Source organism: Rousettus aegyptiacus, unplaced genomic scaffold (genome assembly GCF_014176215.1).
Source record: "Rousettus aegyptiacus isolate mRouAeg1 unplaced genomic scaffold, mRouAeg1.p scaffold_m13_p_13, whole genome shotgun sequence".
NCBI lineage: Eukaryota > Metazoa > Chordata > Mammalia > Chiroptera > Pteropodidae > Rousettus > Rousettus aegyptiacus.
In genome coordinates this window covers 43,527,058-43,548,330 of record NW_023416288.1, presented here as the reverse complement: position 1 = coordinate 43,548,330, position 21,273 = coordinate 43,527,058, and the positions used below count along the sequence as shown (strand labels likewise).

The 21,273-nt window shown below is 47.4% G+C and overlaps 1 protein-coding gene across 3 annotated transcripts in view; it reads right to left on the bottom strand.

The window, feature by feature from the left end:
- The window catches only part of ZNF277 (zinc finger protein 277), a 64,216-nt gene that overhangs the window by 27,866 nt on the left and 15,077 nt on the right, over positions 1-21,273 (bottom strand). The window contains exons 1-4 of one of the 3 annotated variants that reach the window (XM_036230500.1): positions 6,115-6,470; positions 5,468-5,669; positions 2,764-2,852; positions 2,415-2,494 (exon numbers count right to left, since the gene is read on the bottom strand). In XM_036230500.1, the coding sequence (XP_036086393.1) occupies positions 2,415-2,494; positions 2,764-2,852; positions 5,468-5,669; positions 6,115-6,244 (501 nt within the window). In that variant the 5' untranslated portion in view covers positions 6,245-6,470. Of the gene's footprint in view, positions 1-2,414; positions 2,498-2,763; positions 2,853-5,467; positions 5,670-6,114; positions 6,471-21,273 lie in introns of those variants that run through there. The other 2 variants (XM_036230499.1, XM_016123389.2) reach the window with 2 other exon arrangements.

The following is a 21,273-nucleotide window of genomic DNA, read 5'->3' as shown; positions in this document are numbered from 1 at the left end:
CTCACTCGCTGCCACTGTACTTTAACTTGGGACTGCTTGGAGTTTTCCGCCTGTCGATTCAGACCCACGTGCATGTCCCCTCCCTTTTCCACCACGCTCCCGCACCCCAAGCCCGTCTCATTGCTGCGACACGATGTCAGTGTTACCTGGAGCCCGGCATCTTTTACCAAGTGCTTTCTCTGTGGCAGGCACTGTTCTAAGCGTGGCAATGCACCGCGTCGCTGAGCCTTCACGAGCGCAAGGTAGCTGTCATCACCTCCGTCACCAAGATAAGAAACCGCACTATTTGCCTTTTTTCCTCTAGACTGCACACGCTCCTGACATGAAGCGTGACCTGCACTTTTCTGTATGATCATCCAGTTAGGCAGGAAAGCAAGGGACATGTGTACCAACTGACCACAGAGTCCTCGCGCCGTCTGAGCTGCCCGAATGCTCCCTGCCATCAAACCGCTCTTTCTCAGACCGGAAAGTTGGTAAGAAAGTGTGATGGCCTGACTCATAATCAGAAACACATACTCGGTCTTCGTCTCTGTTCCCGGCATCCCTATGCGTTGCGAGCCACAGAGGTGTCTTACGTCGTGTTACTGACGTGACCTTGGACAGCACGCAGGTAGCTCGGGCGGGGCTGGTTTCCCGTGGCGGCGCCGTGTGAGTGATGACATTGATTACAGGACGGACACTCTCGGCCCCACCCCCACCCCACGTCCTAGGAAGAGAGAGCGGCTGGAGATTGCGTTCAGTCACCAATGGCCAGTGATTCAATCGAACACGCCGAAGCACCCACAAAAGCCCAGAAGGACAGGGACAGGGTCCGGAGAGCGGCTGGGACGATGCGGCAGGGCACGCCCGCACGCCGCCGTTCAGGCCCCGAACTCCGGACAGAAGCCCCTCTGGCTTCAGCTGGCGGTTGCCGATCCCTATGCTTTAACACCCTTTGTGATACACTGGTAATCTAGAAACTGTCTTTCTGAGTTCTGTGAGCCGCTCTAGCGAATTAACGGAACCCGGTTGGTCAGAAGCGTATGTGACAACCAGGACCTGTGCCTGGCGTCCGAGGTGCAGGGCGGTCCTGTGCGACTAAGCCCTGACCTGTGGGCAGCCAGTGTCGGAACAGAGTTACACTGCTGGACACGCAGCTGGTGTCGGGGAATTGCTCGATGGGTGGAGGGAAAAACCCACAGGTTAGAACTGGTGTCAGAATCTTCGAGGGACTTGAGTCTATCTGTAGACAGAAAAAAACCTGTGTACTGAGTAGCAGCAATACTGAAGTTCGAGTTCTTATAAAGAAAACCTTGGGGGCATGAGATCACGACAGTTTGATCACTCTCGATTAAGGCCACTGTGAGCCAGACTGAAAACACTCGTGAAAATCCAGAATTATGAGTAGCGCGAGCAAACAAAATCTATAAAATGTAACAGCGAATTCATCCCTGTTTTGTAGATTTAGGACGTCACAGCAGGAAAAGCAGAGGAACACCGGGTTTGTTGCTACAGAAACAGCATAATTTTTCTTACATATAAGTCAACATCCAACAATATCAGCTCTTCTTATGGGATAAATAATCATCTGAGACATTTAGAAAATATAACGTGCTTCAGGGGAGTTCCTCGAATTATATGACTGTGGCGGATGGGATTTATCTTCCTCCTAGATCTCGTGAGGATTGCGCAGAAACACTGAAATCAGAGCGCTCTCAATACATCTAGCCGAGTGCAATGATACAAGGAACACTTACTTACAAGCAACCCTGAAGAGCAAGTCAATTTCAAGTAATAGTTGAGCTAAAACCACAACTAATAATGGAAAACTACACGCTTCTAGATAAAATTAATAAAAAGTAATCAATTTCTGTTCAACTTATGAAAATGACAGTTTTAACACTTGTATACACTGCTACCTTTTTTAAAAGACTAAACATGCTGAGATTTTAAAATCAGCCTGCTTGTGGTTCAGGCTGAAAATGAGAAAGGCTACTATGTTAATCTAGCCATATGCTTAATTCATAAAAGGGAATAAAAAAAAGTACTAGTGCATACACAGCACATTCCAGTTTAGAGGAGAAAAAAGTTAATCAATTCAACTCAATTTTAGCTGAGGGCATTCTTCCACGACTGCTGAACCCTAGCATGTGTCAGGCAGCTAAAATTACACTTAAATGTGTAAGCTTTGTTGTTATTTTAGAGATAATCCAGGAAGCAAAACAAAGCCAAAAATTCTCTCTGCATTTTTAACATGAAATGCTTTAATCTTCAATCAAGTGCATACTTTTTTCTGTTTTAAGACCTTGATGTATTGTCTCTTTTCTGTATGTTTGAAAGTTTCTAAAATAAAAGGTAACAACAAAAAGAATGATAACAACAGTGATTCTGTATACATTTCCAACACACTCTTCATTCTGTAAAACAATTCTTACCAGTTTCTGTTTCTGAAGCTCTTCCCTAAGTACTCTATCTTCTGGTAAAACGTCACATAACAGAAAATAATTGTCCTGTTCTTCTGTTGAGAAATCAGAAAAATAAATGAGAAACAATATTTATCATTTTTTCCAGAAGGAATTCTTAAAACATCTGTACTTATATCTATGTCTATTAGGATTTCTCTTCTGGTATACAGATATGTTTTTAACTTTATTGAAGTTAGGCAACATAAGCACAGTTAATTTTAGCTATCATGAAAGAGAGAATTCTAATTTAAGGAAGTGAGATGATTCCTTTGAATTTTTGGATCGTAGGGAAAAGATGGTCGCTGACACGCACACTCACCGAGTGGGGCCGTGGAATTGATTCTTATCACACTACAAAAATCCGTGATGGGCTGTTCAGTGAACCTTTTCCTCCAATATAAAACGTACCTTAGAACAATCAAAAAGAAAAAATGTTGAGAAGACTCAATATAGCACTTTCTCTATAATGATAGAATTTTATAAGAACATTTAATTATCCCAAAGAAACGAATCCAATGTTGACTGAAAACTGCTAGAAAATTTTGAAATAGAAAGGAGGTAGAGCATTGCAGAAATATGAAATATTTACCGAGATAAAATTACCCAGTTAAGGCATCGAAATGATCAAACTTTACTATCCCCAAATTCAATAAACAGACATTTGGTAAAGTTAAAGTGAATTATTTTATGTGATAATGAAGTTTTCCTGGAATTGCATCCAAGTTTATATGAACTTAAAATGTGCACTTTTCAATAAATTGAAAGTTGGGTGGTTATACATCAAAGTACAGACGCCATGATAATAATGCAGCGAGAAGTCAGCCTGAATTCACTGTCTACACAACAAGAAAAGTTCCGTATGTCCACACTGGGTCCGACGTTAGCCTAAATTAGCCTCTGAAAACCAGTCGAGCTTATAATCCTTACATCTGATGAACACAGCGGCTAAATTTAAAGGAAGCGCACCCCCGACCTGCATGTCTGCTAAGAGGGGGAAAGACGACGGGGTGCGGCGAGCTGCCCGACCGCCTTTCCACTTGTTCACAGATCTGCATTGACAACGCAGCCTCATTCACGGAGGGTCCCGAGAGAATGTGGAACTAGAAAGGCTGACGCTGTGGCCGACCGTGTCCGCCAACGGTCCGTGGTGCCAAGTCCACACCAACGGAAAGCCCCGATCCGGACGGCGGTGGAGGGCCAGGCCTCACGCGATGCAAACTCTCGGCTGTGGGACCGCATGCTGTGGGCAGCTCCCCGGTCCCACGGCTCGGTTTAATACGGCGCGACTGTGGCCCGCAAGCCTGCGAAGAGGCGGGTGCAGTGGCTGTTTGGTCCTCTGAGACAGCTCAGAGGGCGCTGCAGCTCCCGTGGGGAGAGGAGGTCTGTGATGGAAGCTGAAGGGTGCCCACCGCAGCGGAGGGCAGGCTGACTTACAGACGGTGCCTGCCCCTGGTCCCTGGCTGGTCCACCTCTCGGTAGGCAAGGACTGCAAATCCTCAGTTTGAGTGGTCCGAATAGCGCTGTCCTGACTGGTTGGTGAAGATGCTCATGATGACACAGCTGTGAATCTGACTGGACGGGGACAGTCTCAGTCCTCCCGGCTGGAGCAGGCGTCCAGGGTCTCCTTCAGAAGGGCTGGCTTGGGCCGGGAGCACAGTGTGGGCAGGAGGTCCATGCGGGCTTCTCTCTGCAGCAAGGCCTGCGTGTCAGGACCCTGTTTGGCATCGGCTGCTAAGCTGTTTTTAAGCTTGAGCTCGATGACAAGGCTGGTGCTATACACACCCTGTGTTAATACCCGACAATCTACGAGGTGTTCCCCATTTTACAGATGAGGATATTGATGCGCATTGACGTGGTTTAGTAGCTTGCTGGGAGTCACATGGTAGGAAGTCGCCAAGTCTGTCACAGTCTACTCATTCCTAACAGCCGGCTGCTCTGCAAAGCCTGCCATGAGAAGGATGCTGCTTGCTCAGAGGGGTGTGGTCCGGGCCACACGGAGTTCAGATGCACGGATCTCACGATGTCTGGGCCACTCCAGTGCTGTGCAGGGCACTGGAGCATCTCACGATGGGACCGTCTCAGATCTATCCAAACGTATGCCTTTCACGACTGTACGAAGCCGGCGGCCACCATGAAGCTGCTTCTATGGAAAGCGCTGATCAAGTCTCAGCTCATGAGGACATGAACTCAGCTGCTGCGCCACGGCTGCCCAGGAGAAGGCCTTTCTCACGGACAATCCCCTCTGGAAATCACGAGTTGGGGGGAAAGGGACACCTGCCCGCGCCGCTCGTCTGCGGCTGTGGGTCTCCCCACGTCGGGGGTGCGTGGGGGCGTCTAGCTCCTGCCGGGTCTTGGGCGTGCAGGGCCGTATCACACTCGCCCGGTGCTCGCGGGCCCCAACCACGCACCTCCATCTGCTCACCTCCCGCGCCCGCTCCCTCTCAGTGTCTGAGTCCCCGACCTCACAGCTGTCCACCCTTAAACCCTCCTGGCCTGTGAATAGCTCGTTTTTTTTCCTGGTTTTCAACCTCGTCATAGCACTTAAGCTGAGAGTTCTCTGGGCGACACCCCTGTGGCTGTAAAAGCTCCAAGGAGCCCTGTCCCCAAACAGTGCCCTTTGGTGGCCAAGTCTACTCTGGACTACGCGGGAGGGCTTACTCAGCTGGAGAACAGCTGTGGCCCGAAACATAAAAACCAACCAACCAACCAACCAACCCACCCGTGTGACAGAGACCAAGAACGGCAGCAGTCCTGCGGAGCGCAGGGGGCATCGTCTACTCTCTGGAAAGTTGGTCTGTTTCCAGAATTGGTAGGACATGCAACAATACGTGACATTCTCAAATACAACTTACACACGCAAGAAGGCAAATGAGTGCAAGGATTTTTTAAAAAAAATCCAAGGAGAAACCTGAAAAAGAACATACATTTTCCACAGTCGTATAGGCATAATTTTATACGTACGTTATGTTTTCCCTCTAATGAATGATACATTTAATTCTTTTACTCACAAAAACACAACGTACCTTTGGAAGTCAGCAACCAATCTGACGTCAGCGATGACCATCTTGTGTTCAATAATCATGTGCTTCAGAAGCTGGTCCTGTTCGGCCACAGGAACATGTTCTTCACAGAAAATACACGGCACACGCGAGGGGCCTTCGGCAGTGGTGGGGCCACCTGGGCTTCCTGGCAGCGACAGGGGCTCCAGGATACAGTCCTTGCTGTCTGGGAGAGAGAAAAAGAAAAAGAGAGACAAGAGCTGAAACCGACTGTCTTTAGAAGGACGATTTCTGCATTGAAAGGATCCTAAAGCCATTTAGCGTCTCCACAAAGAGCAGCACAGCGCGCCGGGCAGCGGGCGCCGCGGCCCCGCGCCAGCAGCTGCTGCCTCCAGAGCGGCTCCCGCTCCCTCGCCGCCGGCTTACATGGGGGAAGCCCACTGGTCAGGGCAGCTGCTCGAGCCTTCTTGCTGGACGCCGGCCATGGGCCGCAGTTCCCGGGCCGCTGGGGGGAGGTTGCATCGCGGGGTTAAGGTTCCGAGGCCCCGCCGTGACCTGCGGCTGAGTGCCGTCACGCTACGGGAGGGAAGCAGCCTGTGCCGAGGCTCCAGAGGACAAAGCCAAGGCACTCTTTTAGCCACGTCCAGCTGCACCTGCAGAGCCCCGCCCACCTCTGATCATCCGTCGTGTGCAGAGGAGAGCCCCCGCAACGGCTGGGCGCAGCATGTGCTGGTGGCCCAGATGCCAGCTCTCGATGTTGATTTGCGTTTGGCGTGTTCTCACTACACGGTCATGCATCATAATTCAAGTTCCTGTGAACAGGAGACGATGCTCAATTACTAAACACATGGCAAACGTCCGTCCTGCCTCTTCCTTTTCCTAACGTCACTCACAGCATCTTTAAGAGTTGAGGTGTAAGGTCTATAGTTTTCAATCAGGGCCTCAGGCGACAGCCAGGTGTGTCAGGAACTCTCTTCGGCCTCCCGGGATAGACGGCTGTCACCTAAAACAGGCGACCGAGTAGCCGGTACCAGCCAGCTAGGTAGGGTGAGGCGCCGGCATCTGAGGAAGGGCAGGGCACTCTGCCACTGACACATGCCATTTCTCATCTTTGTTTCGCTGCACCTGATTTCTAAGGGACTCTCAATGGAATGACCCGCTGAGTCGGCTCGTGGTGCGCTGCTGAGCGTGGCCTCCGAGTCCGACAAGGGACGTGTACGGACGGCAGCATCGGCTCTGTTAACAAGGCTGAGCTGGGCACGCCCCGCGTGCTGGTCCTTCCTGCGCGACGCTGCGACACGACCCTGGCCACCGAGGCTGACGCGCTCACAGCTGGTTTGAAGGTACAAATGAGTTAAAGGATAGAGACAGAGACAGAGCACGTGCTGGGTTTGTGGGAGCAGCAGGCGCCTGGGCTACAGACAGACGGTGGCCGCCCCGCAGGCGATGTCCAGTCACTCACACTAAATGGTACCAGATCAAACTGTTTATCTGCGTCCCATGAAATTACTCAATACCAGAAAAGCTGCAAACAGGGTTCACACGACAACAGGGAGAATGCCTGACACAAATGAGCGCTTCAGAAGCGCTGTTAACAGAACCGGTGTGTTCGCAGTTGTTTATTAAATTAGGTAATGAAAGCCAGGAGTTTCGAATTCTACAATTCTTCAGTCGTAGGCTAAATTCTGTGGGAACTTAAACCCGCATGGGAAAAATGGAACGGGGGAAAGAGGCATAAGCAATATGCTTATGAAACTCGGTAATGATATTTTATGAACACTGACTCTAGAGAACAGGAAATATTATTAAGTGTAATACAAGTATATTATACTTAGTGATGGATTTACTTTTTTTTCACGTTACCCTCCAGTAAACGAGAAGCGAGAGGCATTTAGAATGCAGAGGAAGTCACTCTGCTCCATCGGAGGACGCTTCTAGATGGGTCTGAATCCTGAGCCTATGTTACACTTTAGAGCGATGGTTCCACATCTGTTCGAGTTTCATCACCTGGAGGGCTTTTGAAAAGTTCGGATTTCAAGACTCTATTGAAGACTGAAGAGTTGCAACTTTTACCAAGCAGGAGTCGGGGGTCGATGGTTCAGAGGATGACCACATGGGGACTGTGAGGGATCCTGATCGCGAGAGTGTGGCGATCCTGAACTCGCAGGAAGGCCACGAGTAAGGTGCCAAGGCCCTGAGGCAGCGCTTACCTGGCGGTCTGTTCTGTCCCGGCGCGAGCCCGCAGACGCCAGGCACGGGGGGAGTGGACGCGACCCAACAGGGCGTGTCCAACGGAGTGGCGCGTCTGCTTCCGGCCGCCGCTACCGCATCACAGCTGCGGCTTACCACCTTACACACTGCTCTGCTACGGGGCCTTAAACTCTAAAAGGCGAGCGGAGTGCCTTATGTCTAGCTTCTTACACCCGAGAGGCAAAATCTTGGAAACTCTGCTCTAGCCCCAAATCTGCTTCGCACATTTGTTACGAATTAACAAAAGCAGATTATCTGCTCTAGTTCTCGCTCTGAACAGCAACTCTGTTCAAATGAACTGTAAAAAATACCGTCCCAAGAGAGCCGGGTTTTGAAGAGATGCTATGATGGTTAGGGAAAATTTTACTCGCTGTGGGCAGGGTCCTCAGAATGTCGGATTCTACATTATCTTAGAATAGAGCTTCTTGGAGTTTAACGGGCACGCAAGCACAGGACTGTTCCAATGCGGACCCCGACTGAGTGGCCGGGGCGGCCGGGGCAGCGCCGGTCAAGTGTCTAGCTGCTGCAAGCACATGGAAAAGCGGCCTCAGGTGCTGTGCCCCGGAACCCCGCCTGCGCCCCCGCCAAGCTTTCCAGGCTGCTCTCAAGTAAATAACGGGAGCGGCAGGAACGGCCAGGCAGACCCGTCCCTGTGAGGTGGACTCCGCTGGCACGCGACATGGCTGGGGGAGGCCACGTGGGCGGCCGGACGCTCGCCTGGGACGGCTCTGCAGTCTGAGACGCCGCCCCGCCCTCCCTGCAGCCTCCTCCCGCTCCCCGTTTCCCCTCTTCCCGCGGCTTCCCCGCCACCCGACACATTGAGCCCCGCCTTGGCGAGCGCTGCTTGGAGGCCGGGACTGGTGCAGTAGCTCTGGGAGGGGGCAGAGGAGCCCGAAACTCTGCGCGTCCGACTTCCCGTGGAAGTCCAGGTCTGAGCCCCTCTGCGAGCCACGCTCTGAGTGGTCGGGTGCTACCTGGGGAACAGACCTGTCACGGCTTCGCGAGAGAGCCGAGAGCTGAAACAGGTAGCCCGACTCTGCAGCGCGTCCCCACTCCTGCTGGTGCCTGAAGGAGGTCTCTGGCCTCCTGACGCCAGGTGAGAGAGGGAACGCCCACGTCAACCAAGAGCTGATGAGGAGTTTTCTGGCATGTCATAGCAGGTGCCTGCAGAACGCCTTACACATCACTGTCCCTTTGAGGAAGTCCCCACGAGCTTTGCACACCACCACACCACTAATGAAAGTCTGAAAAAATTAAGCAGTGATTTGGTGCTTTATTCAACTCAGATCATTTGCTGCTCATTATATTCTGATCATCTAATTAATTGAAACCATCATAAAAATCGAAATGTCAAGATTGGCAGGGCACTTTTGTTTGTTTTTGCTGTTTTAATTTGGAAAATACTGAAAAAAACTCCTAGTTTTCAAAGTAAACATTTCCTTTACATTTATTCCTTACTGATATTAGTGTAATTTGTTTGATTACCGCTTTCTTAAGTATTTTTTCAAGCCTGGATAATATTTTCAGGCCTGTTCTCTAAGCTTTTGGTTTGACAGATGTTCTATCTTTCCACAGGACTCCTAGTCAATCTCATTTATTATGTGTTGATTTTATTTGTATAATTAAACTCCAAAAAGGTTACTTGATTTCTAAATTCTTGAGGCTATTTCTCTCTCACACTAAAAAATGATTTCTGAGAGCATGTCCCCTGTAGACGCCTTTGGAAAATGGAAAAGACTGGTCTAGTCCCTTTAACCACAATCCATCTTCAAAGCTCAGAGTAAGTACGTAAGACCCTTACTTAATTTCCCCTGGGCTAAAAATTCATTTTGTACATTGCCGAGGCCCAGTCTTTAGAAGATGAATTTACTGTGCTGTCCCGGAGACGGGGGGACACGGAGGGCAGACTCGAACAGCCCGGCGCTGTCACACGCTCTCTGCGCCACGCGGAGACTGCTGACGCGGCTGTGCTGATTAGCAACCTCGCGCGGAGCTGGCAGGTTTGCCACTTCCGGTTTGAAAACAGGGTTATAAACACATCCGACCTTTAAACTTAATAAACCTATGCTTGAAAATTTAAGGAGCTAATTTAACACAAGCGAAAAGCTATGAAAACCTTATTACACATACCTATAAAGCAAAGTAATAGAAACGACCTAATGTCATGCAAATGAAAACCAGTTCTATAAATCATGGCATGTCCGTGCTGTATAACATTACGCATTTGCTAAATAACAACTATGAAGACAATGGAGAAATACTAATAACCATGTTTGATATGAACTAAAAAAAGCCTAATTCACAATGAGTTGCCCATAGCACTTCACACACACATATAGCCACATACAAGTATAAGATTGGCAAGAAAATATACAAAAACAATGAGATTATAAATGGGTTTATTTATCCAAAATTTTCCTTCACATTAAAAACAATTGAAATAAAAAGCATGTTATCTGATATGTTCCCCAGTGACAAAATTAAGAAGGAAAGCAGTTTTATCTGATTACTTTCTGAGTCTTGACATTTAAGACGTAAAATTTTGATTAAATTTATCATTTAAAAATTGAACGCCTACTATGCAGAAGGTGTATGCTAGAGACTCTCCAAAATACAAAGATTATTAACATAAGATCCCTAACCTGATGAAGTTGAGAGGAAAATATAAGACAAGTGTACAAATTATTAGAATTTGCGAAGTTGGCCATATAAATCAAGGGCCAATGAACAGGGAAGAAAAAAAAAACTCAAGTCAGGGGAAATGGAGGACAGCCTTCGTCCGGGATGCAGTCTTCGAGACGGTAGAGAATTCCAGCACGGGGGTGTGGGGAGGTCGTAAATCAGAACCTTCCGGTCCCTGCTGGAGTGTAAGAAGGAGCTGCAAAGGAAAAGGCAGCGCATGCTGGTGGCCTCGGAGCGGGGCAGAGGTTCAGGTTTCATCTGAAAGTCAGGAGTAGGTCCTGATGCCTTTAATTAGGGAAGTAACATAACCTATTGGGCCATCAAACAAGTCTTAACAAACGAACACACAACATACCAAAAGTTACGGGCTGTAGCAAAAACTCCGAGGGGAGTTGACAGTGGTAGATGTCTACACTAAAAAGAAGGAAGACCTCACAGAAACAGCCTAGCTTTGTAACTCCAGGAGCTGGAAGAAGAACAAGCTAAGCCCAAAGTTAGCAGGAGGAAGGAAATCATAAAGATTAGGAAAGAAATAAATGAACTAGAGAATAGAAAACAGGAGGCCAAGAGCCGGACTACGCGATGGGGAACGACCACTTGGGTAAACCGGTCGTTCACACGCAAAAGAATGGAACTGGGCCCTGACAGTAAACCACACGCGGAAGTCGATTCACAATGGATTAAAGACTTAAATGTAAGACTAGAAACTCCTAGAAGAATATAGGAAAAAGAATATAGAAAAAAATATCTTCATTACACAGACCCAGACAATGGATATGAAACCAAATGTATACGCAAGAAAAGCAACAACTGATAAGCAGGGCTACCTCAAACTAAAAAGCTTCTGCACAGCGAAGGAAGCCATCAACAAAAAGACCTATGGAATGGGAGATGATAACTGTAAACTGTATATCTGATAAGGGGTGAATATCCAAAATATATAAGGAAGTCATATAACTCAACAGCAAAAAAACAAATCGCCTGATTAAAAAATGGGCAAAAGACCTGAACAGACATTTCTCCAAAGCAGACAAATAGCCAGCAGATAGAGGAAAGGGTGGTCTCGTCACTAACACCCAGGGAAATACAAATCAAACCCACAGCGAGACACCACCTCACACCTGTCAGAATGGCCGTCATCAAAAACACAGATAACAAGTATTGGTCAGAGTACGAGAAAAGGGAACCTTTGTACACTGTTGGTGGGAATGTAAACTGGTACAGCCATTATAGAAAACAGAAAGAAGGTTCCTATAAAAATTAAAAATAGAACTGTCTGATGATCTGGGTATTGATCGAAGAGAATTGAAGAACAGGATATTGAAGAGATTTTTGCACCCCAGGTCCATTTAAGCATTATTCATGACAGCCAAGAGGTGGAAACAACCCGCGTGTCTATTGATCAAGAAAATGTGGTATAGAGATGCAATGGAATGTTATTCGGTCTTAAAAAGGAAAGAAATTCTGTCATGTTACAACGTGGATGAATGTGAAGGACATTACGCTAAGTGAAGGAAGCCGGTCACGGCATTCCACTTATGTAAGGCATCCGAAGTACTCGAGCTCATAAAAGCAGAAAAGGGAATGGTGGCTGTCAGGGCACCCTGGGATGGGAAGTGGAGTATCTGCTTGATGAGCGCGGCGTTCCAGTCACGCGAGGTGAGGACGTGCCACGGGTCCGCTGTGTGGCGATGCGTACATGCCTAAAAATGCTGTGCGTACACTGGTTCTGATCACGCCTGTTGCCCAGCCCTGCGAAGTCATTTAACCTCTCCTAGCCTGTCTGTATGACGTAAAACTGATCAATTGTAACAGTCACTTGACAGCTGTCACGAGGGTCAGCTGAGGAAATTCACGTAAACAACCGGGTAGCTGACGCAAAAGCTCTGTGAGATCAGCTCTTATTACTACTATGGATGACAATGAATACGGCCGTGAGTTTGAGCATGGAAAGAGGCGGGCATCATCTAGACCGATGTGTGCAGAGATATTTTCTCTAACTCTCGTTTCTATTGCCAATAAGAGAGTCAGAACACAGAAAGAGCTGGAATGGAGGACAGGAGACCGCCCCGGCATGTGATTACTGCGAACACTCTTCCGCATCGATGATATCACGTTTCCTGTCCTCCTCCTCCTCTACACTATCGAAGAGACTGCTGAGCACTTAAATGTAAAACCATTCCAAGTTCTGATTTTGATAGGGCCAGGACTAGGGGTTCTGGAGCTCTAAGAGGAATTCAAAGCCGTTTTTTCTTTCGTTCTAAGAAGTAATGGGAACTGAGCCCTCGGCTTTAGCTCCCTTCCACCAGTAGGAGGCAGTAGTGGCGAGGAGGTAGACAGCAGAAATTTAAGAATATTAGTCTCGAAATAAACACAGAGGTCATTAAAACTTTAACTTCAGTTGATGGTAAATTTAATTAATCAGAAAAATGATAAGGGGGCCAATGTAATAAAAGATAATGACAAACAAAAGATTTTTTAGCAGGAATGGGAAAACAAAGCGAATCGGTGAATGCTCTTCTTGTTTACTGAAATCTCTGAGGGAAAAGATGGAAAGACTCAGAAAGACCTGATTGGTCACTGGCCTGTTTCGTGCGTTCTAAATAAGTGGTGTCCAGCGGAAATTTCATAGTTCATCAACAGAGGTCAGGTTTAACCTAATTTAACTGATTTGATTTGACAGGCAATTACTTTGGAATTATTATTCTAGTCAATATTTTAATGAAATAGGTTGGCAACTAGAAAATTGTAAATTACTTATCTGATATTCCCTATTAGATATAATTAGTGTTTTTGATAGAATCATAAACTTTTGAGTTGTGGGACTAATATTTCTCCATTTACAAAATTAAGTAGCCATGTCATGCTTTTATTTTAGTGTTTGATGTCTTAATACATTAGAGGAATCATTTTTAGTACAATAGTTTTGTTTACATGTTGTAGATAGGCAGCAGACTAAAAACAGAAATGACAATGAAATGTAATCAAATTAGTCCTTAGTGATACAAGGCTTCTTTAGTGTGAGTTTGCTAACAGACATTTGATAACCTGAAGAATGCTGCCAGGATAACATCTAAGTTGTTATATGTCACACGAAGGAGAAACTGGAAAGGCATTTCTTCCTGTATTTAAAAAATGCCTCGTTGAGGATAGTCTCTTCAGCAATGGTGCTGGGAAAACTGGACATCCACATGCAAAGAAAATGAGTCTAGACACAGAGCTTGCATCCTTCACAGAAATGAACTCAAAATGGTTCAGACCCGCGCGTAAACCACAAAACAAAATCACTCCCAGGAGACAACACTGGGGAAAACCGTGACGACATCACTTGGGGTATGGTGATGCCTTTCTAGATACAACACTGAAGACATGATCCATGAAAGAAAGTTGATAAGATGAACCTAATTAAATTAAAAGCTTCAGTTCTGCAAAAGACAATAAAAGAGAATTAGAAGACAAGTCACAGACTAGGAGAAAAGAATTGCAAAAGATAAACCTAATGAAGAACTGTTATCCAAAATACACAAAGAACTCTTAAAAATCAATGATAAGAAAACCTGATTAAAAAATGGGCCAAAATCTTAACAAATATCTCATCAAAGAAATACAGATGGCAAATAAGCATATCTATATAAAATCATACGTTACCAGGAAAATACAAATTAAAATAACGAGATATCACTGCACACCTATTACAATGGCCAAAATCAGAATACTGACCTCACCAGATGTTGGTGAGGATATAGAGCAACAGGAACTCTCATTAATTTCTGGTGGAAATGAATCCAAAATAGTGCAGCCACTTTGGAAGACAGTTTGGTGGTTTCTTACAAAACTAAACATATTCTTACCCTGAATTCCAGGAATCATGCTCCTTGGTATTTATTCAAAGGAGCTGAAAATTTATGTCTACACGAAAACCCACACGTAAATGTTTATAGAAGCTTTATTAATAATTGTCAAAACTTGGAAGCAATCAAGATGTCCTTCCGCAGGTGATGGATAAGTAAACTGTGATACATCCAGACAATGGAATATTATCCGGCAAAGAGGTGAGCTACCAAGCCAGAGAGACACGGAGGAATCTTAAATGCTCTTCACTAAGTGGAAGAAGCCAACCTGAAAAGGCTACACACTACGTCATTCCAGCTACGTAACATTCTAAAAAAGGCAAAACTATGGAGACAATGAAAAGATCAGCGCTGGCCAGGGGTGGGGGTGGGGTATGGATAATTAGGGAGAGCACAGGGAAGTTTTAGGGCAGTCGAACTACTCTGCAAGATACCATAATGATGGGCCTATGTCATTATCTATTTGTTCAAACCCTTAGAATGCACAACACCGAGAGTGAGCCCTCAGGTAAACCATCTCCTTTGGGAGGTGCTGCGTCACTGGAGGGTTACCCCTGGTGAAACAAACACAAAGGGACCAGTCTGGTGAGTGATGCTGATCGTGGGGGAGGATGTGCATGTGCGGGATATGTGGGAAATCTTTGTTTCTCCCACTCAATTTTGTGGTAAACCTAAAATTGCTCTAAAAAGTAAAAGTCTTAAAAACAGAACAAAACAAAACACTTGGTCGACGGAGGTCTACATGGTAAGTCTGATATTTAATTTTGAGGAAACTGGTCTTCATTAGGGACAAACGTTCCCCAGGGAACTGCATTTTAAAGAGGCAGCATGAATCCCAGATCCAGTGACGCAAAGAATCAACCTGACTGTGATTCTGGATATAAACCCAGTGGAGATTTAACCACGCTACTCTTTTTATCCAGACTGCTCAGGTTACAAAGTTCTACTGCTTTTGAGTTATCTGTCCTTACCCCTATTTCTCCCACAAGATCTGTTATTTTTATTGCGTGACTTCATAGAATGCGGTTTTTCAGGAATGTATGTAAAATTAATTGAGAAGCACCTGCAGATAACGAAGCACTTTTGGGCAGTACATTGGGACGGATGAGGCACCTAGAGGCCGAGTGTGATAATACAGCTCAGCTTTTAGACTTTTATGAGCACTTAATAAAAGAAGGTGGACTAAGGAATCCGGGTACCCCACATGACCAAAGGTGCTGCTGGTATAGTTTCTCAGAGCTCACAGCTGTGAGGTCCGAAAATCAAAACTTTACTTTCGGGACAGGAAAACTATGACCTAAAAACGTTTTTCTACTTCGCATGTTACGACAAGCCCTCTTGTATAGGCCAAAGGTCAGTATGCTAAGGATTGGTCATCTCGACTGTTTCTGCATCAAGCGACAACTAAGGTAGCAAGGAGATTCTGTCCTTCCTCGAGGTAGTTATAGTTTTATTCTGTAAAAACGATGGGAAAAAAGCACTTGCTTTACTAAAACATCTTCATATCCAGTTTAACTGGAATGGATTTATTGCCCCCCAAAAATTCAGATATAAAATTGCCATACAGGGAGATGAAAATAGTAAATGGAAAAAGATAGTACAGTATCAGCCAAGATTCCCAGCCTGTAAGATTTGGGGTACTGACTCATGGAACAGAACACTGTTATCAGAGATGCAGAGTCTTATAAGCAAACAGATAGACAGTAATGATCTTCAAAACTTTGAGTAAATCAAAATAAGCAAGCAGAGGAAAGGCTATACGTACTGTCGAAACCACAGCAGCCTATCCACAGTTCTGGTGTGTTTTACTTGGATCTGAAGCTAGTTAGCATGGTTCCAGAAAATCTTCCCACTTTGGATTTTAATTTTGGACATGCAAAAAATTCAGAAACCATGATCTATAAACTAGTCTTTGTACTTTTTGCGTTACAAAATTGTCCCAAATGTCTAGTGTTCACCAAGTAACTCCGTGAAGGACAAAGTTCTGTACAAAGAGACGAACAGAGAACGGCAAGAACAACAGCTCACGTGGATCCCCAAGGAACACACAATTCACCTCCATGTCAAACTGTCACGAAGTCCCTTTGATGTTCCAGAAATGGCACCCCAAATCATTCCGACTTGGGTCTTATACTGGGCCAGAGGTAACAAGAATGCTTAGCTTTCCCTGTGAACAGAGAGACTGGATCCCTGTTGCTTTTGATGGGTTTTAGGATATAGGGATGAAAAGGCGCTATTTAAAATACTTTTCAAAAAGGTGGGTACTTGTCAGCATCCACACATTAAAACATAAGAAACAGAGAAACCAAAGGAAAAAACCCTTGGAAAAAACTTTATAGTCTGAGTCACTACCTATGACAGACTTAATGGCAACACTTGGCTTTTTCTTATACTTCTTAATAATGATGATTAGAAAACATTTCTTTTCAGCAGCCGGACTCAAACACTCTCTACTACCATATTGTACTTTACACAAAATGGCATTCCATTACTATTTCACAGTATAAATAAATTTAAGTGACATAAAAAAACAGTCAACTGATTTCTAATCGCGTTAGCAGAATCCATCACAAACTGGATGCGGCGCTGTCCGCCCGGCCCGCCCACCAGCGGTGCCCCCGAATCCTTGGCAGGACCTGTTAGCACAGAGCACTGGGCTGCATCCCGAGATGCTGATTCAGCAGGTCTGGGGTGTGGCCTCAGAATCTGCATTTCTAACAAGTTCCAAGGGGCCATATTTTGAGAACACTGTCGCACACCAACACAGAGAACGTGGGGGAGAAGGAGGTATCCCTCCGGTGGTTTATCGTCTTTGAAAAAGCTTCTGTAAATCAGAGACTCCAATTCCAGTCAGACAGACTGGGAAGTTAAGTCTGATCATGGGGAAGATTCCAAAGCAGGTTTCTTTTAAGGAAAGAAAAGAATAAATGCAACTGTGGTTTCATGGCTATTTTGACAGAGATGCTCTGTGGGAGAGCTTAAGATGTTGCAGTTTCATTCGCATTATCCAGTGTTGCTATGGGGACCAACTGGAGAGGAACCATCAGGACACAAGAAAATGAAAAGAGGGGAATTGATGAATTAAAAAAAAAGAACTTAACATTTCTGAGACTATAAAGCCAAGTCACATTGCCTATTTTCTGGTATTTATGTAAGTGAAGGTATGAATTCTCCTTTAACAATGAGATACAGCCACGTGTAGATCTCCCCATCTTTAGAGGATGAATAATCCCTTTCCACTCAGGGATGGAAACAAAAACAAAATCTTTAAAGAAGGAGGCCGAGGCCAAGCGGCACCGGGGGCTTCCTGAAGCACAGCTAGGTGGGGTGACCTAGGCGCTACGAGGGGAGGGCGTGCCCTTGACGGCTGGACTCGTGCCACACAGTGCGGGGCACCGGAGGCTCAGGCGGGGGTGACACGGGGCTCTGGGCACTGGGGATGGAGGGCAGGCGGGCGGGCTGCTCTCGTTCCTCACATACTGAGGCGAGGAAGGCCCAGAGAGGAGTACGCGTCCGATCCCTACCTGCGCCCCTGCACCTGCTGCCAGGCTCCCTCTTCAGGTCGGCTCCCAGCGCCGCCCCGGTTAACGCCCCACTGCCTCCCGATTTGCCTTTTCGACAAACCGCCACCTTTCCGCCTGCTTTTCTAGCTCATTCCTAATACTTAACGTCTACCCACCTTCCACGCCCGACTTGGTCTCTCACCACGCTTCGTACTGTCTATGCTGTCTTCTCTGCATTTCCTGCTTCCTTCCTCCTTTCCACTCATTTCAATGCTGCTCAGCCGTCACCCGCCGACCCGTGAGGGATTCCCCTCGGAGCCCGCCCCCTCCTCGTCCGGTCCGCGGTGGATTTTTCCTTCTCTCCACTTACGCCATGTTTATGTGCTCAATTTAATGGGTTTTAACAGTAATCCCACTGGGGATGAAGGGACCAGAGCAGATGGCCCTCCTGCCCGCCCCCTGCCCCCACCTTTAACTAAGCCTGGCTTTTGTCAGTTTTAAATATTGTGATTTTTGTATGATTTGGAAAACAGTTCCATCGCTTAAAAATGTTTAAGAGATATTGCTCTGTAATATACTAAGTCATTTGTCACTCAATAAAATATTGTTACTGGCAATTTTCTTTAACACGTATACATTTTATCTCATAAACTGCACTGGAAGTTCCTTAAAATGAGCTTATTTTTCTTTTCCTCATTGTGCTCGGCTTGGTGCTGAGCGAAAGGAGTGTGCTCTGGGACTGAGTCACTGTCTACTGCATTTTGCAAATGGTCTGGTGAAATTCGCACTGAGGCGGCACGTGCTGACCGACACCACGTCTCGCCTCCCGTGAGTGTCATCCCTGCATTTAAAAAAACAGCTCATAACGGAGGGTGGTGTGTAACACAGAGGGACGGATCGATTAAGATCCGGGTTTCTGTACCTGCGGCAAAGCAGGATGGGTTTTTGAGGAATGGGGAGGCCTTTCCAACGCCCGTCAAAACAGGCCACCTGAATTAGCAGGAAATGTGTGAGGCTGGCCTCACGGTGGGGCACGAAGCTAAATTCTCAATTCCGCTCATGTCTTTTGGGTTTATATAACTTTCAGTGCATCGATGCACAAATACGTGGACTGGTGCCTTTTGCTGAACTGTGAACATCGCAAAGATCCGTTATTTATGTTTTTCCTTTCTCATTATTTAGGAACACACAGCTAATGAACCACTCTCGCCGGTGTGGTTTTTCCTTTGGATTACGACTCCATTTGAGATGCAAGAGGTTAGGCTCCTGCAGTTGAGGAGAAGGAAGACAAGGCCACTGAGTGGAATACTGAACTGAGAATAAAGTGTCTTTGTCCCCACAGAGCCCTGCTGTCCTCTCAGCATTTCTGAGAGAGCCGCAGCGCAGGGCAAGAGAGCAGAGCTGTGGTTTTCTCGGGTCAAAGAGAGAAGCAAAACTAAACTCTCCTGGCGAAAAGTCGCATTACCCACACAGGCCCATGGTGTTTCTGGGGAAGAAACAACTGTGCCCGCCGCCAGGACAGAACGGCAAACCTGGGGCCCGGGGACCTGCGATGACGCCAGTGACAGCCAGGCCCTCAGGCGAAGCGTCGGCTGCTCCCCCGTTCCCTCGCCGGGCAGCAGGGAAGAAGCGCAGGCGTCAGAGGACAGGGCGCTCAGGGCTCCGCGGCCCGGCACAGGGCCGGCTCCCGAACGGAGTCGCGACAGCGTGTAGGGCCGCGCGCACAGCCCTGACAGTGAGGCCCGGTGTGGCGCGGTCAGTGAGAGCCCAGGGAAGCAGAGGGACCGGAGTATTTCCTAAGTGGCTAGACAGAGTGTCTCGGGCACCAGGCCAGCTACTAGGCATAGGGCAATGGACAACACCTGGCCTTTGTCCCTGAGGAAGCCACAGAGAGGACAGCAGGCCCGTGGACAGGCCAGTCCCAGTAATGGCTTCTCGGCGGTGCTTCGGGAGAGGGGTGGGTGGCAGGCATGGTGACCAGGGGCGCTCCTGGCGGTGGACATGGTTTGGACATCTTTGCAGAGGGGGCTGCAGCAGGGGCAGCCAGGAGAGGTTACTCTGAAGCCCGAATCGCTATGCATTCAACATCCAGTTCCAGGTATAAATCTTGGACCTTTGCTGTAAAAATATAATTAAGAATTCTGGGGTTAGGTTTTCTTTCAAAATCAAATAATTAAATTTGAAATGGCAAATGTGGAGAACTTTCACAGAGACTGGCATTTTCGTTTGCTAAAATTGGGTGGGTTCTAAAATTCTAATACAGGCATCTTCTAAACTGTAGGCGAACTATGAAACACACGCTCGAGCACCACCAAAAGCGAGTTATAGTGATCCTCGCCCTCGACCTCCTTCAGCTGTGGGAACACGCTTAACAAAGAAAGGTGGGCGTCTCGGGTTTGGATGTTCTGGGCACTGGCTGTTGTAAGTTGTCTGATGCTCCAGGCTGAACTGTGTCCCCCAAGAAGCCCCATGGCAGTCCTAACCCCTAGGACCTCGGAATTGTTTGTAAACAGTTCACAGTTGACCAAGTTAAAGTGAGGTCGTTAGAGATCGTAACCCAACACGACTGGTGTCTTTACAGAAAGGGGCAGCGCGGACACAGGGACAGACACTCGCGGGGAGAACACCACGCAGACGTGACAGCCGCGGTCAGGACGACGCACCTACCAGCCGAGGAACGCGGCCGAGGCCCGCGCAGCAGCAGGAGCCGGAGGCAGGGGACGGACCCTCCCCACGGCCCGCGGAGGCACCAACTCTGCGGACGCCTTGGCCCGCCAGCTTCCAGAACGCTGAGCCGACACATCTGTTTTTAAGCCACCGGTTTGTGGTACCATGTGGTGGCAGCCACAGCTAACTAATCCGCCCACAACTGTGGGGTTGAGCTTCTCCCTTGGAAGGCCCCGGAGGGGACATCGGAACCGATGTGCGACGCCCCCTCGCCGCCCTCCCTCTTCCTGCCCCTACTTGGAACCGGCGTGCGAACCCCGATTAGGGAGAAGGGCTGGGGCTTCGGCCGGCAAATCGTCACCTTCGTGCAGCTGCGCGGGCGCTGATGGCCTGTGGAGCCCAGAGTGGCACAGTGGTGACTGCGGGCAGTGTCTTGGTGGCCGGCTCGGTGGAGGAGGAATGAGCCTGAAGAGCCGCGAGCCAAACGGCCGGAGGAAGAGCACAGGTGCCCCGCGTCGGGAAGCCGGGAAGGGGCACGCGCCTCGGAGGAGGCTCGCAGGGCACTCGTGAAGACCTGTTTCGGACACGGTCACAGAGGCATCTACCCAAAAGGCAATCTGAGCTCTTCTGCGCCAAGACCCAGGTATTCAAGTACGAATCAAGTAACTGGATTTGTGCTATTTTTCTGCGTAACAGTGGGTAGAACACATTATGTTTCATTTGTGAAAATTGTCTGTAATTGTCTTGAAAAATTTTTTCTAATCATATAAATGATTGGATGGAAGGCTTTAAACCACTAAATTATAAAAATTATGTTTAATGCATATGTCAAGATTATAAATAGATTATAAATATCAACTGATCATATGACCATAAA